At 34.0% G+C, this 13,801-nt stretch overlaps 3 protein-coding genes across 7 annotated transcripts in view; 1 reads left to right on the forward strand and 2 right to left on the reverse strand.

The window, feature by feature from the left end:
- CLHC1 (clathrin heavy chain linker domain containing 1) overlaps positions 1-1,017 on the reverse strand; it is a 55,244-nt gene extending 54,227 nt beyond the window's left edge. For all 4 annotated transcript variants that reach the window (XM_031950485.1, XM_031950486.1, XM_031950483.1 and 1 more), the window contains exon 1: positions 528-1,017. The gene's annotated coding sequence lies outside the window, so the exon portion shown is untranslated. The remainder of the gene's footprint in view (positions 1-527) is intronic.
- A 119-nt stretch (positions 1,018-1,136) lies between these two features.
- Positions 1,137-3,457, forward strand: RPS27A (ribosomal protein S27a). Its single transcript, XM_012540209.3, has 6 exons — positions 1,137-1,227; positions 1,322-1,386; positions 1,895-1,949; positions 2,549-2,634; positions 2,814-2,945; positions 3,273-3,457. The coding sequence occupies exons 2-6, from the start codon at positions 1,339-1,341 to the stop codon at positions 3,420-3,422; spliced, it is 471 nt and encodes a 156-aa protein (XP_012395663.1). The 5' UTR covers positions 1,137-1,227; positions 1,322-1,338; the 3' UTR covers positions 3,423-3,457.
- A 1,068-nt stretch (positions 3,458-4,525) lies between these two features.
- The window catches only part of MTIF2 (mitochondrial translational initiation factor 2), a 45,533-nt gene continuing 36,257 nt past the window's right edge, over positions 4,526-13,801 (reverse strand). For both annotated transcript variants that reach the window (XM_003758272.4, XM_012540211.3), the window contains 2 exons: positions 6,303-6,443; positions 4,526-5,045 (listed from right to left, as the gene is read on the reverse strand). In XM_003758272.4, the coding sequence (XP_003758320.1) occupies positions 4,873-5,045; positions 6,303-6,443 (314 nt within the window). In that variant the 3' untranslated portion in view covers positions 4,526-4,872. The remainder of the gene's footprint in view (positions 5,046-6,302; positions 6,444-13,801) is intronic.

The following is a 13,801-nucleotide window of genomic DNA, read 5'->3' on the forward strand; positions in this document are numbered from 1 at the left end:
AATTTGCCTTCAAATCATATATAAAAGAGACAGCGACTAAGCGGTCCGTAGCACACCGTGCTGGACTCAGGAATGAGAAAATGCCAAGTCCCAACCCTGCCTCTAAGACCTGAAGTCATTTTCGAGACCCTAGGCAAGTCACTTAAAACGCTCTCTGCCTCAGTTTCCTCATCTTGCTCCCACCTTGCAGAGTTGTGGTGAAGATCAAATTTTTAAAAACACACAAATAGAGCAATGGTCGTCGATAACAAAAATAATAACATTGTCAAATGAAGACTGAACAAAACTGAATTTTCCCCAATTTTACCTCACCCACTATTCCGTGCGACTTCGGGAAGCCTAAAACTTGGAGCTAGCATGCTACCAGAAATAACTCACTTTAAGGTTTTATTCATTTATCACACGTTTTTTTTTTTTTTTTTTTTTTTTTTTGACGGGAGTAATGCATGGAGCTGCAGGCCTGAAAAAGTCACAAAATGCAAAGGGTCCAGAGATGGCTGAATTTTCAGATATTTTCATAGTGTTACCTAGAATCTGGACACAGGAGAAACCTTTCCAACCACGGGTCTTTTTTGTCTATTCCGGGCCCGCTCCCTCGGTAGGCTCGGGATCCTGGGGCCCGACAAACTAGGGATGGGACCCCGTCAGGAACCGCGCTAGCCCTTCCTTCTTTTTTCCTCTCGACTCCCTTCCCCAAATCCTGTTCTTCTCCTCTCTCCTATCACCTTTGCTTTTCCTCTTCCTGCCTTCTACTCTTCCCCTTCCGGCTTTTCCTGACCTTAGAACTAAGGCTCCCCACCCTGATAGCCAGTAAACTGCAAGCGGAAGGAGTTGGTAACCTAGAATCCCGACTTGCTTGAACTGCGTCGTGGGAAGAGCAGGAAAAACTACAATGCCCAGAATGCACCTCTTTCGGGACCTGTCAAGGGCCCTTTTCTTCTGCCGGCTCCATCTCAACCCATGGGTCTTTAATTATGATCATAGCTTTTGGAGATGTTTTCTTATAGAAATATTTTTTAAAATCTACTAATTCAAGAAATTTTAGAAGGTATAGGTCAGAAAAAGTATGTCTAGAGGGGAAGTAAAGGGAGAAGGGAGGTAAAACACGAGCTGGCATTTTAGTTAGGCATTTAGTAGCGCCACCTACGCCCGAGGGTCCTTGGCCGGGGCTGTAGGAAACCCCGTGAGTTGGCGGGGCGGTCTCTCTTTCGGATCCGCCATCAGCGGGTGAGTGTGTCCACGCTTTGCTCTCTGCGGCGGAGCCGACCTCATTCCCATCCGTTTCCTCCGACCCTTCCTCTTACCTTTCCTTTCTCCTCAGGTGGACCCGGTACCACAATGCAGATTTTCGTGAAGACTTTGACGGGGAAGACCATCACCCTTGAGGTACGGACCTCCTTGGCCTGAACGCGCGGGGAGGGGCGGAGAGGAGGTGAGGACCCGGAGCCGCGTTTTCCGGCCTGGGTCCGGGTTCTGAACCTTGCTCTTGAGCCCGAGGTATTTTGAGGCCCTTTCTTGAAGCCGAGGAGTGCGGTTAATTCCGGGCGCCAGGCTTTTTCTCCAGGACTGAAGTGGGAAGCCCCGGCTCTGAGACTCGGACCTCACTCGCCGGATCTTGGCTCCCCGGGGCTGGCGCGGGGACGGATATCTTAGGGATTCCGGGACTCGGAGCACGTGGGACTGGCCGGTTGGGAGCTCTGGCCGGAGCGGGACTGAGGGCAGGCGTTTCCTGCTCGGGCCTCTTGATAAGCGGCGAAACCTGCAGACATGGTTCACGCTGTTAAGCCTTCTACTCGTGGTGGGTGTTTGCTTAACTGAAAGACCCGCAGCTTTGAAAGGGAGACCCATTTTCTGGGGGAAGTGATTGTAAACCGAGAAATCGTTCTGTTCTTAGGTCGAACCGTCCGATACGATCGAAAATGTCAAGGCCAAGATACAAGATAAGGAAGGCAAGTTGTCTTAATACTTTGCATCTGTCCACCGCTGTTAAATTGTATCCGAGTATTGAATACAAGCCAGCAAGCATTTTTTTTTTGAGCTTCTAGTATGCACCAACTACTGTTTAAAACATTTAAGAATATTAAAAGATGGGAGGGGACATGCTTGCTTTAAAAAGGACCTTTCCATTCTAAGTTGGGAGAGACCAGTAAACTATTATATGTAAACAAAGCAAAGATGAGATGAATTAGAAACGATCCCAGAGGAATGTGAATGTACTAGTGTGAAGGGTGGTGTTAGGAAATGCATTAATTAGGATTTTTTTATCTGGGATATAAAGGAAACCAGGAGGGAGAATTCTAAAAGGTCAGTATCTTCTTTGAGGAATAGCAAAGGGGTCTTGGATCTTCTTTGAAAATTAGAAAGGGTTAAAAGCTTGTCTGATCTTGGGTTTTTAATAAAAGGAGCATGTGTAAGTGGTCGAATCTGGGAGTGATAAAGGAAGATATCTGGAAGTTTTGGGGGGATAAAAGTGGTTGTTAAAGGCTTTTAAAAATTTTTTTGTTTAAGGTGCCTTTCTAAAAATAATTTCTGGGGTTGTCTTTATTAGGTATTCCCCCTGATCAACAAAGATTGATTTTTGCTGGCAAACAACTGGAAGATGGACGAACTTTGTCTGACTACAACATTCAGAAGGTAAAAAATAGCAAATAGATTCAATTCTAAGTGTTTTCTCAGCCTTCAGCAACTCGGCTTTGTCAACAGATAATTGTATTCATATTTATACAGTGTTTGGGGGGTTTATAAAATGTAGGAATAAATGATTTCTAGTGAAGGTCTGGGCACTTAAGAGTGTGCTTGTTTTGTTTGTTTAGGAGTCCACTCTTCATCTTGTTCTGAGGCTTCGGGGTGGTGCTAAGAAGAGAAAGAAGAAGTCTTACACCACTCCCAAAAAGAACAAGCATAAGAGAAAGAAGGTTAAGCTTGCTGTTCTCAAATACTATAAGGTAAATAAGCATTTACAAATGGTGTTTTTGGCCAAATTTTATTTTTTAAACTTTTAAGCCTACTGTCTTTTAGAGTAGAAGTACTGCTGTTTTTGGCCATTTGTTTCAGCTCCATTTAGCCATAATTTGCAAATTGGGTTTCTGAGATGAAGGCCATAAAAACAAGCTTCATAATAGCATGGAATTTCTGAAGTTTGGGGTGGCATTTGGGGAATTCAAGTATGAGAAAATTGAGCACAGGCTCTTAAAAATGTTTTGTAGGTTGGTAGAACTGTTCTATAATGTGTGTTTTTTTAAAGTAATTTAAAATATTTTTCTGACTTGTAGGTCGATGAGAATGGCAAAATTAGCCGCCTTCGACGAGAGTGCCCTTCTGATGAATGTGGTGCTGGAGTCTTTATGGCTAGCCATTTTGACAGACATTATTGTGGGAAGTGCTGCCTAACCTACTGCTTCAACAAACCAGAAGACAAGTAAATTGTATATGTGTTAATTAAAAAAAGTCAACTATTTTTTTGGCGTCCTTAAGTTTATTCCATATTTGCATGTTCAATAGATTCCTGTTCATTTAAATCGTCCTAAGCATTATGCTTAAGATTTACTTTTATGTGTCTTAAGAGTGATAATAGTCCTGTGATGAATCTGGTAAACATACTATGGGTGATAGCATTCAGAGGTTGGCTCATTCTTATTTGAAGAGACTTTAATCAAAGGATAGTTGCTTGTATAGATTTATCACTGTCTTTATGTTAGTGCCATATGAAAATATTTAGATAGAACTGAATACCCCAGTTTTAAAGCTATTATATCTAAAGAGGCCATGATAAACATGCTACCTATGTCTTAACAGGCAGACTTGGATGGATATTTCTGCATGTGGCCAATCTTGTTTTGCTTGACTATATATTTCTTAAAAGGGTTGTGTTTTTCAAAGAGGAGGAAAGGAAAATAAATTTGTTGAACTGCAACAAGTCTGGAAGTATGCCAATATACTTTGGTGTATAAGGTTAGTAAGGGATTTTTTAGGATTTGGTGATATATTTATAATGTTGCAATTACTTTTTTTTCTTAATTCAGTTTAGTAGCTTAATTTCTGCTATATCTAAGGGCATGCTTCAGATTTCATGGTGAAGTTCAGTCTGGGTCACTGTTAAAAAGAATTTTTTTTATTTTCTAAGTATACCCTTCAAAGAATGAACAATTTACACCTTAATTATACTTGGCTATCTCTTGAAGTATCTGAAAGGTACAGTCACAATATTGGAGAGGCAACTGAAGTAAATCAAAAGATGTGAGTCTTAATTCTGTCTTCATTGTCAATTGATTTGTCCCAGAGCTAACTACTCTGGGACTACCTATAACAAGGTTAGACTTTGCCCAGAAAATCCCAAATGCACTCAACAAAGAACTGGAGTGATTGGCTATTTCCTTCTCAAGCTCATTTTTATAGATGAAGCAAATAGGTTTGCGACCAGATGAGACCTTACATGTAGGCACACTGCACCACACAGACTTTTTAATGTCCTAAGGCTATCCGATCTTAAACTACATTAGGATAATCTTGTCTTTTTTCCCTTCCATTAAAAACCTCTCAAAAGGAACCTAGTTATGTGATCCTGGCCTGCAGAGAAAGTGCTAGCTTTATACAGACCTGGTCACAAGTCCAGTCCAGAACACAAATAACAGGAAAAAAAAGACTTATACACCAAAGGATTTCCACAGTGCCCTTTAAGTGCCTGTAATTTTGGGACAACAGAAGGGATGGTTTGAAAAAGTATCCAATAAATGTTAAAATGGCAATTACAGATATAAACTACTTAGTAATTTCCAGCACTTTTTTCCCCAAAAGCCTTAAAAGATTTATACATAAAGATGTTCTGATAAATAAAGCAAAATATTAGGTTCAATTACATTTTTAATGTAACAATCAAAATCCTGGATCCCAAGAAATTTTATGTAAAACTTCTTTCTCTTCAAAGCAAATAATTTCATCTCCAGTCATAAACTCGATTTTTGCTTCATCCAAACTTAGACCGCAATCCATTCCAGTTTTTATGACTGAAACATCATCTTTATGATGTTTCAGTGAAGTTAACAATCCTAAAATAAAAACAAAAAAACATGCTAGCCATTAGAATTGATTTAAAACAGTATGATAGTTTGACTTACCCCCAACTCAGTTCCGCTTTCTGTGAAAAAGAAATCGCCTTCCAAAGACATCTTTCTCACTCAGGGCTAGCTCTAATAGCAAATTTTTGCTAAGCTTAAATTTGCTGTTTTGATCAGGGCAAAGGCTAAGTAGAGCAAGTCTAATCCTACTTCCAGCAAACAGCAAATACAGATACTTTGTGCTAGATACTGCTGAACACAGTTAATATAATGCAAGTCAGTCTAATGGGGGAAACATGCAGATGACAATAAAAGTGATAAAGCAAGACTAGAGGTAAGGTAAGTTTGGGATTTATCTTCCCTTCCTTATCTTCCTCATCTTCCCTACAGTTTCTTTTATGATCCTGGTCCCATTCCAGCTCCAGTCAGAGCTCCTCCATGCAATATCCATGATTGAAAACAATATGCATGGATACCAGGAATGTAACATCCATCATTCTGTGCACTTTATTCTCACAACTTCCTGGCCATATAATTCCCAGATCATTCTAGTTTTGTTAAGATTTCATCCCTATTAAATTTCATAAAATTCCAATTTGTTCCAGTTGGAGATTTTGGGGGAATCCCAAAATCAAATACAATCTATTACTCTTTCTTTGCTTTGTTCCCTGCACACTGAATAAACATGCTTTTATTCAACTTGCATCAAATGATTATATCATTTAAATGTTTTACCCTTTGTTGTTGGTCAACAGTAGACATAGTAGAAACACTTCTAATCTAGAAGCCAGGAAGTGAATTTTATTATCTTCTCAAACTCCTAATATGTATAACCTCTCAAAGTCAATAAACCTCTATACCTTAGGTTATTTAAATGTTGAGTGAAGGCAATTCTGAAACCCAATACTAGTCTTGTAATGATTACAATAAGAAATATTTTTGATGGTTAGTAAAGAGCAACATAGCACTGGGCATTTCATACTGGAAACAGTAATTACAAAGGAAATAATTATAAGAAATTTATAACAAGATCTCCAAGTCCCAGGAGAAGAGACTGTTAAATCCAAGATTTTATTGCAAATGAAAAAAGAAGTCAATTGCTTGAATAATTAGAAGATAGAATAATATGGGTCATAAAAAGAATTCTGTTCAATTAACAATTGGTTCTATTGCCACTTTTGCTAAATATTGCAGTCAATCAAAAGGAAAATCTTGCATAATAAAAAGGAAACTCAATTTTTTACTTACCCTTCCAAATAACACATCCATTACGAATTAATTTAAATTTCTTTTTTTTTTCTAATTGTCCCTTTTGGACTCTGCAGCCTGCTACTGGAATTTGTTTTTTTCCTACTGTCACAAAGAAGGTAGCCAGTACAGATGCTTCACCTTAGGAGGGGAAAAAAAAGAATTTACTGTACCAAAATCTAAAAGGGCTGATATGTTGGGATTCTTGCATTGCTATTCTGCTGTATTTCCTAATAAGGCATATAAAGATTATTAACTAGTACAAAAAACAAATCTTAAATTCTTGGGCTTCACTGATTTTTATAATTGATTAATGTGAGGATTAAATAATACCAAAGGATTCTTATGCTCTTGGAAGAAAAAAGAACCATATTTAGATTATCCAAAAAAAAAAAAAATTATAGCTCAAATTTTGTTTAAATTCTAAAAAGTGAGTTATCTTTTTTAAACAATAGTACCATTATGATAATTTCAAAAAATGAGTTATCTTTTTTAAACAATAGTACCATTATGATAATTTCAGATATTTATAATCTCAATTAGTATCTAGGTTTCATGGCTTTCTCTTCATTTAAGATCATCTGCCTTTCTTCCTCAGTATCCCCTAACAACAATTAGCTTTCCTTTTCAACAAAAAAACAAGGAAAACCAATTGAAACTGATTTTATACATAGTTTTTTACTTCTCCAAGCAATAAAATAAATTTTTTCATGTCTTCTCCAGAAGTAAGATTGGTCATTATAACCACACAATGTTCAGTTTTAATGTTTTTTGTTTGTTTTTATTATTATTGTGTATATTCTTTTATACTATTTACTTCACTCTGCATCAGTTCATACAAATCCTTCCATGCTTCTCTAAATTCCTCATCTATTCCTTCGATATCCTTGACCTTTTGTTCTTCCAGATGGATTCCGTTAATATATTTTCTAGCTGTATAAAATAATTTTGTGGTAGTTTGGCATGGCATTAAATAAATGTTAGTTTAGGTAGATTATTTTTATATTGGCTCAATCTATCCATGAGAAATTAATATTTTTTCAATTGTTTAGATCTGACTTTATTTTTGTAAAGAATATTTTGTGATTATGTTCAAATATGTTCAAATATGGGTTTGTCTTGGCAAGCAGACTCCCAAGAATTTTATATTACCTATAGTTATTTAAAATAGACTATTTTTTTCCTACTGAACTTTGTTGGTAACAGAGAGACAATGATTTCTGTGGGTTTATTTTGTATCCTGCAATTTTGCTAAAGTTTTACTTCTGCTACTTTTTAAATAGATTCTCTGGGATTCTCTACATTTAATATTATCTGCAAAGAGTGACAGTTTTGTTTCTTAATTCCTTCCATTTCTTTTAGTTCTAAAGCTAACATTTCTAGTACCATATTGAATAATAGTGATGATAATGGGTATGCTTGCTTCACCCCAATTGTATTTGGAAGGTTTCTAAACGTATCCCCATTACAGATTATGCTTGCTGATGGTATTAGATAAACACTACTTATCATTTTAAGGTAAGCTCCACATATCCGTATACTCTTAGCTTTTTAATTGGAATGGGTGTATTACTTTGTCAAAGGCTTTTTCTGCATCTATTGAGATAATCATAATTTCTGTTGGTTTTGTGTGGATGTGGTCAATTGTGCTAATTTTCCTAATAATGAATCTGTTCTACATTCCAGATAAAAATCACACTTGGTCATCATTACTGTTATATATTGATGTAATATCCTTGATAGTATTTTTTTTTTTAATTTTTTACATCAACATTCACTAGAAAAACTGGTCTATAATTTTCCCTCTCTGTTTTGGTCAAATAGCACATGTGAAGCCTCAAAGAAAAATGTAATTTGTTCTTAGACCCAAAAAGAATTCCTGGAAAAGCTTAAAAAGGATTTTTTTTAAAGCCATTTAGAGAAATATAAGAAAAATTAGGAAAAAGAAATGAGTAATGGAAGAGAATCATAGTGGGGAAAAAAAGGCAATAGCATAAGATATACACTAGTACTACACAAGACTTGGCAACTTCTATATTAAAGAAACTGAAGAGGGTAGCTAGGTGGTGCAGTGGATAAAGCACCAGCCCTGAAGTCAGGAAGACCTGAGTTCAAATCTGCCCTCAGACACAACACTTCCTAACTGACCCTGGGCAAATCACTTAAATCCAAATGCTTCAGCCAAAAAAAAAAAAAAAAAAAAAGAAGCTGAAGACTTGTAATGTGATATAACAGAAGGCAAAGGAGTTAGGATTACTACCAAGAATCACACACCTATTGCAATAGAATATAATCTTTAAGAGAAAATAATGGACATTTAACAAAAAAGAAGACTTTTAAGCATTCCTAATGAAAAGATTAGAGCTAAATAAAAATATTTGACCATACAGGACTTCAAATACAGGATTCAAGGGAAACATAGAAACAAGAAAACAGAAGAGATTCAATAAGGTTAAACTATATTTCTATATGGCAAGATAATATTTGTAACTTATAAGCAATTAGAAGGTATATATAGAGGCTGTGGATATAAGATGACTAATGGAATGTTATCTGCAAAAAATAAAGGGATGAGAAAGACAACTGCACTGGAAAAAGAAAAGGGGATATTGAATGGGATAAATTATTCCATGTTAAGAGGCATGAAAAAAGCTCTTATAATGGAAAGAAAGATAGGGAGTGGGGAATGATGGCCAAAGCTTAAACTCTATTCTCATCAAAACTGGCTCAAAGAAGGGAATAAGATACATACTCAATTAGATAAAAAAAAATCTAGTTTATGCTATAAAGAAGGAAAAAAGGGACAGGGATAAGATAAGAAAAAATGGAAATGGACATAAGGAAGGGTATATTGGGGAAAGCAACGATCAGAAGTAAAACACTTGTGAAGAGGGAAAGGATGTGGGGAAGAAAGAGGGGAATAAAAAAGTGAAAACAGCATGGAAGGAAATAGACACTTAATCATGCCATAAATGTGAATGAGATGAATTCACCCATAAAACAGAAACAGACAGCAGAATGGGTTAAAAAGCAGACTCCTATAATATGTTCTTTACAAAAAACACATGTGAAGCAAAGACATACATATAAGGTAAAGGTAAAGGGCTAGAACAGAATCTATTATGCTTCAAATGAAGCAAAAAACAAAAAAACAGGAAATATGATCTCAGATAAAGCAAAAGCAAAAACAGATCTAAAAGATAAAGGACACCCTATCTTGCTGAAAATACCATAGACAATGGAGCAATATCAATACTAAATATATATGCACCAAATGGTAAAACATCCAAATTCTTAGAGAACTTAAGTGAATTATAGATATAAATAATACAGCAAAACTATACTGGGGATTGGGGTGGGGAGGAATGTGGCTCAACCTCTCCCTCTCAGAATTAGATAAATCTAACCACAAAAATAAACAAGAAGTTGAAGAGCTGAATAAAACTCAGGGAAAAGTTAGATATGACAGGTGTCTAAAGAAAATTAGATGGGAATAGAAAGGAATATATCTTTTTTTTTTTTCTCAGCACCCCCCCACACACAAAAAAAGATTAAGGATCCAAAACGTGAAAACAAAAAGAATAAATGTATCATTTTCAGATCATAATACAATAAAAATTACCTTCAATAATAAACAATGGAGAGACATTAAAATTAATTGCCAATTAATCTAATCTTTTGACCTAAATGGGTCACAAAACAAATCAGAGAAACAATTGATAATTTCATCAAAATGGCAATGAGAAAACATGCCACAATTTATGTAACACAAAGCAGTAGTTAGATGAACATTTATATTTCCAATTGCTTACATCAATAAAATAAAGAACAGATTAATGAGTGTGACATGCAACTAAAAAAAAAAAAACTAAAAAAATGAACAAATACCCCAAATTAACACTAAATTGAAAATTCTGAAAATCGAAGACATTATTTTAAAAAAAAAAAAGCTAAAAAAATCAAATTAGAAGCTGGTTTTATGAAAGGAAAAAGAAATATATTCATATGATTGAAAAAAGAAAACCAAATTACTATTAAAAATGAAAATGGTGAATTCCAACCAATAAAGAATATACTTTTGCCCAATTATATGCCAATAAAATAGGCAATCTAAATAAAATGGAGAACAATTACAAAAACAAATTACCCAGATTAGGAGAAAAAAGAAAATAAAATATTTAAATAAACCAATCTTTGAAAAAGAAACTGAAAAAAAGTCATCAGTGAATTTCCTAAGAAAAACTATAAGAGCAGATAAATTCACAACCAAATTCTACCAAACATTTAAAGAACAATCACAATATTATACAAACTATTTGGAGAAATAGGTAAAGGAAGAATTCCATCAAATTCATTTTATGACACAGATATGATGCTAATATCCAAACCAGAAAAAGCCAAAACAGAGAAAGAAAATTAGAGATCAATTTCCTAATGAATATTGATGCAAAAATTTTAAATAAAGTATTAGCAAAGAGATTACAGTAAATATCATAAGGATCATACACTATGACCAAATGGGATTTATACCAGGAATGAAGGACTAGTTCAATATTAGAAAAACCATTAGCATAGTTGGCCATATTAATAATCAAATCAACAGAAATCATGATTATCTCAATAGATGCAGAAAAAGTCTTTGACAAAATACAGTATCCATTTTTGTTAAAAAACATTAGAAAGCATGGGAATAAATAGAGCTGACCTTAAAATGATAATATTTGTCTGTAGCATTAGCTGTAATGGGGGAAGCCTTCTCAATAGTCAGGATGAAGCAAGGATGCCCATTATCACCTCTATTATATAAGATTATATTAGAAATATTAGCTATAAAAATAGAAGAGAAAAATAAATTTAAGGAATTAGAACAATGAGGAAACAAGATCATCACTCTTTGCAGATATTATGATGTTATATTTAGAAAATCCTAGAGATTTAACTAAAAAACTATTTGAAATTAACAACTTTAGCAAAGTTGAGGGATACAAAATAAACTTATATAAATCATCAGCATTTTTATTTCCAATAAAGTCCAGCAGAAAGAGATAGAGAAATTCCACTTGAAATGACTATGGACAATATAAAATACTTGAGAATCTACCTACCAAAACAAACCCAGGAATTATATGAACACAACTATAAAATACTTCATACAAATAAAGTCAGAGCTAAATAATTGGAAAAATATTAATTGCTCAGAGGTAGGCTGAGCCAATATAATAAAGATGACAATTCTACCTAAATTAATCTGTTTATTCAGTGCCATACCAATCAAATTATCAAAAAAATTTTTAGAACTACAAAAAATAAAATTCATCTGGAAGAAGAAAAGGTCAAGAAATCAATTAAAATAAAAGTCATGGAGGAAGGTGCTTTTGCTTTGAGCTTTTTGTTCCCTAATAAATGGTCATCAAACTGTATTATAAAATGCTAATTATGAACACAATCTGGTACTGGCTAAGAAATGAGTGGTGAATCAGTGGAATAGATTAAAATTATACAGTAAATAACCATAGTAATTTAGCATATGATAAAGCCAAAAATCTAAGCATTTGGAACAAAAATTCATTTGACTACTGCTAAGAAAACTGAGAAACTATATGGAAGAAACTCGGTGTAGGCCAACATAGCATACTGCATACTAAGATATGGTCAAAATAGTTGATACTATAAACAAATTAAGGGAGCTTGTCAGATTTATGAACAAGGAAAGAATTTAGGATGAAAGATGTATCCAATATTAAAAGACAAGCAGAAAATTGAGGGAAAAAATTTTGCAACAAATAACTGATAAAGGTCTCATTTCTCAACTGAGTTAAATGTACAAAATTTAAGTCAGATGAAGAAATCAAAGCTGTCTGTAGTCATATGAAAAATGCTTTAAATCACTATTGATTAGAGAAGTGCAAATTAAAACATTCTGATATATAATCTCACATGTTCTCATCAGAATGGTTAATACAATAAAAAAGGAAAATAATATAGGGAATTCAGGAAAACTGGAACACTAATGTACTGTTGGTGAAGTTGTGAACTGATCCAACCATTCTGGAGTATAATTTGGAACTATGCCCAAATTGCTATACTTTTTACCCAAAGATACTACTCCCACATCTATATCCAAAGACATCCAAAAAAAAAAAAAAAAGGAAATGGGTCTATTTGCATAAATATATTTACTAGATCTTTTCTGTGGTGACTAAGAATTGAAAATTGAAAGGATGATCATCAGCTGAGAAATGGCTAAACAAGCTTTGTTATGTGATTGTGATGGAATATTATTGTGCTTTAAGAAATGACAAGCAGGATGATTTAAGAAAAAACTGAACTTATGCATAGTTCATGAAATGAACAAAATCAGGAGACTATCGTATACAATAACAATATTATTAAAAGAACTGTGAATGATTTAACTATTATCAGCAATGCAATGATTCAAGACAATCTCAAAATCTCACAGCGAAAAATGCTCTCTGCCATCAGAGAACTAACTGCTTGACTAAATACAGAATAAAGCATGCTATTTTTCCACAATTTGTTTTTCTTTCTCCTATTCAGGTCTTCTTGTATTAAATGATTTAATATGGAAATGTTTCACATAAAAAAAAAACTGATTAAAAAAAAAAAGCAAATGCTTGGTAGAATTCATTTGTGAATCCATTTGGCCTCAGGGATTTTTTCTTAGAAGGTTCATGGATGGCTTGTTCAATTTTTTTCAAAAACTGGGTTATTTAAGTATTCTATTTTTTCTTAATTTGGGCTGTTTTTGTAGGTTTTTATTTCATTTAGATTGTCAAATTTATTAACATATAATTGGGCAAAATAACTCCTAATAATTGTTTTAATTTCCTCTTCACTTGTAGCAAATTCACCCCTTTCATTTTTTCAAAATGACTAATGGTTTATTAGGTTTTCATTTTTTTCACAAAACTTGCTTCTAATTTTATTAGTTTATTGGTTTTCTTACTTTCAATTTTTTTTAATCTCTGATTTTCCAGATTTCCAATCTGGTGTTTAATTCAGGATTTTAAAATTACTTCTGTTTTTTCTTATGTTTCATGCCTAATTCATGGATCTGTTTTTTCTCCATTTTATTGATGTAAGCAATTAAAGACAGATTTTCCTCTAAGTACCACTTGGGCTGCATCCCATAAATTTTTGTATGCTGTTTCATTGTTGTCATTCTCTTTAATGAAATTACTGATGTTTCTATTATTCTTTGAACCATTCATTTTTAGATGATTAGTTTCCCATTAATTTTAATCTCTCTACTGCCTACTGCCAAATATAATTTTTATTGCATTATAAATTCAAAAGGATGCACTTAATTTCTGCGTTTCTGCTTTTGGTAGTAGGGATTTTATGCCCTAATACATAGGCAATTTTTGTGTAAGCATCATATACCCTGAAAAAAAGATACATTCCTTTCTATTCCCATTCAGTTTTCTCCAAGATCTATCATATTTAACTTTTCCAGAATTCTACTCACCTCCTTCTTA

The sequence above is a fragment of the Sarcophilus harrisii genome, chromosome 2, assembly GCF_902635505.1.
Source record: "Sarcophilus harrisii chromosome 2, mSarHar1.11, whole genome shotgun sequence".
Taxonomy (NCBI): domain Eukaryota; kingdom Metazoa; phylum Chordata; class Mammalia; order Dasyuromorphia; family Dasyuridae; genus Sarcophilus; species Sarcophilus harrisii.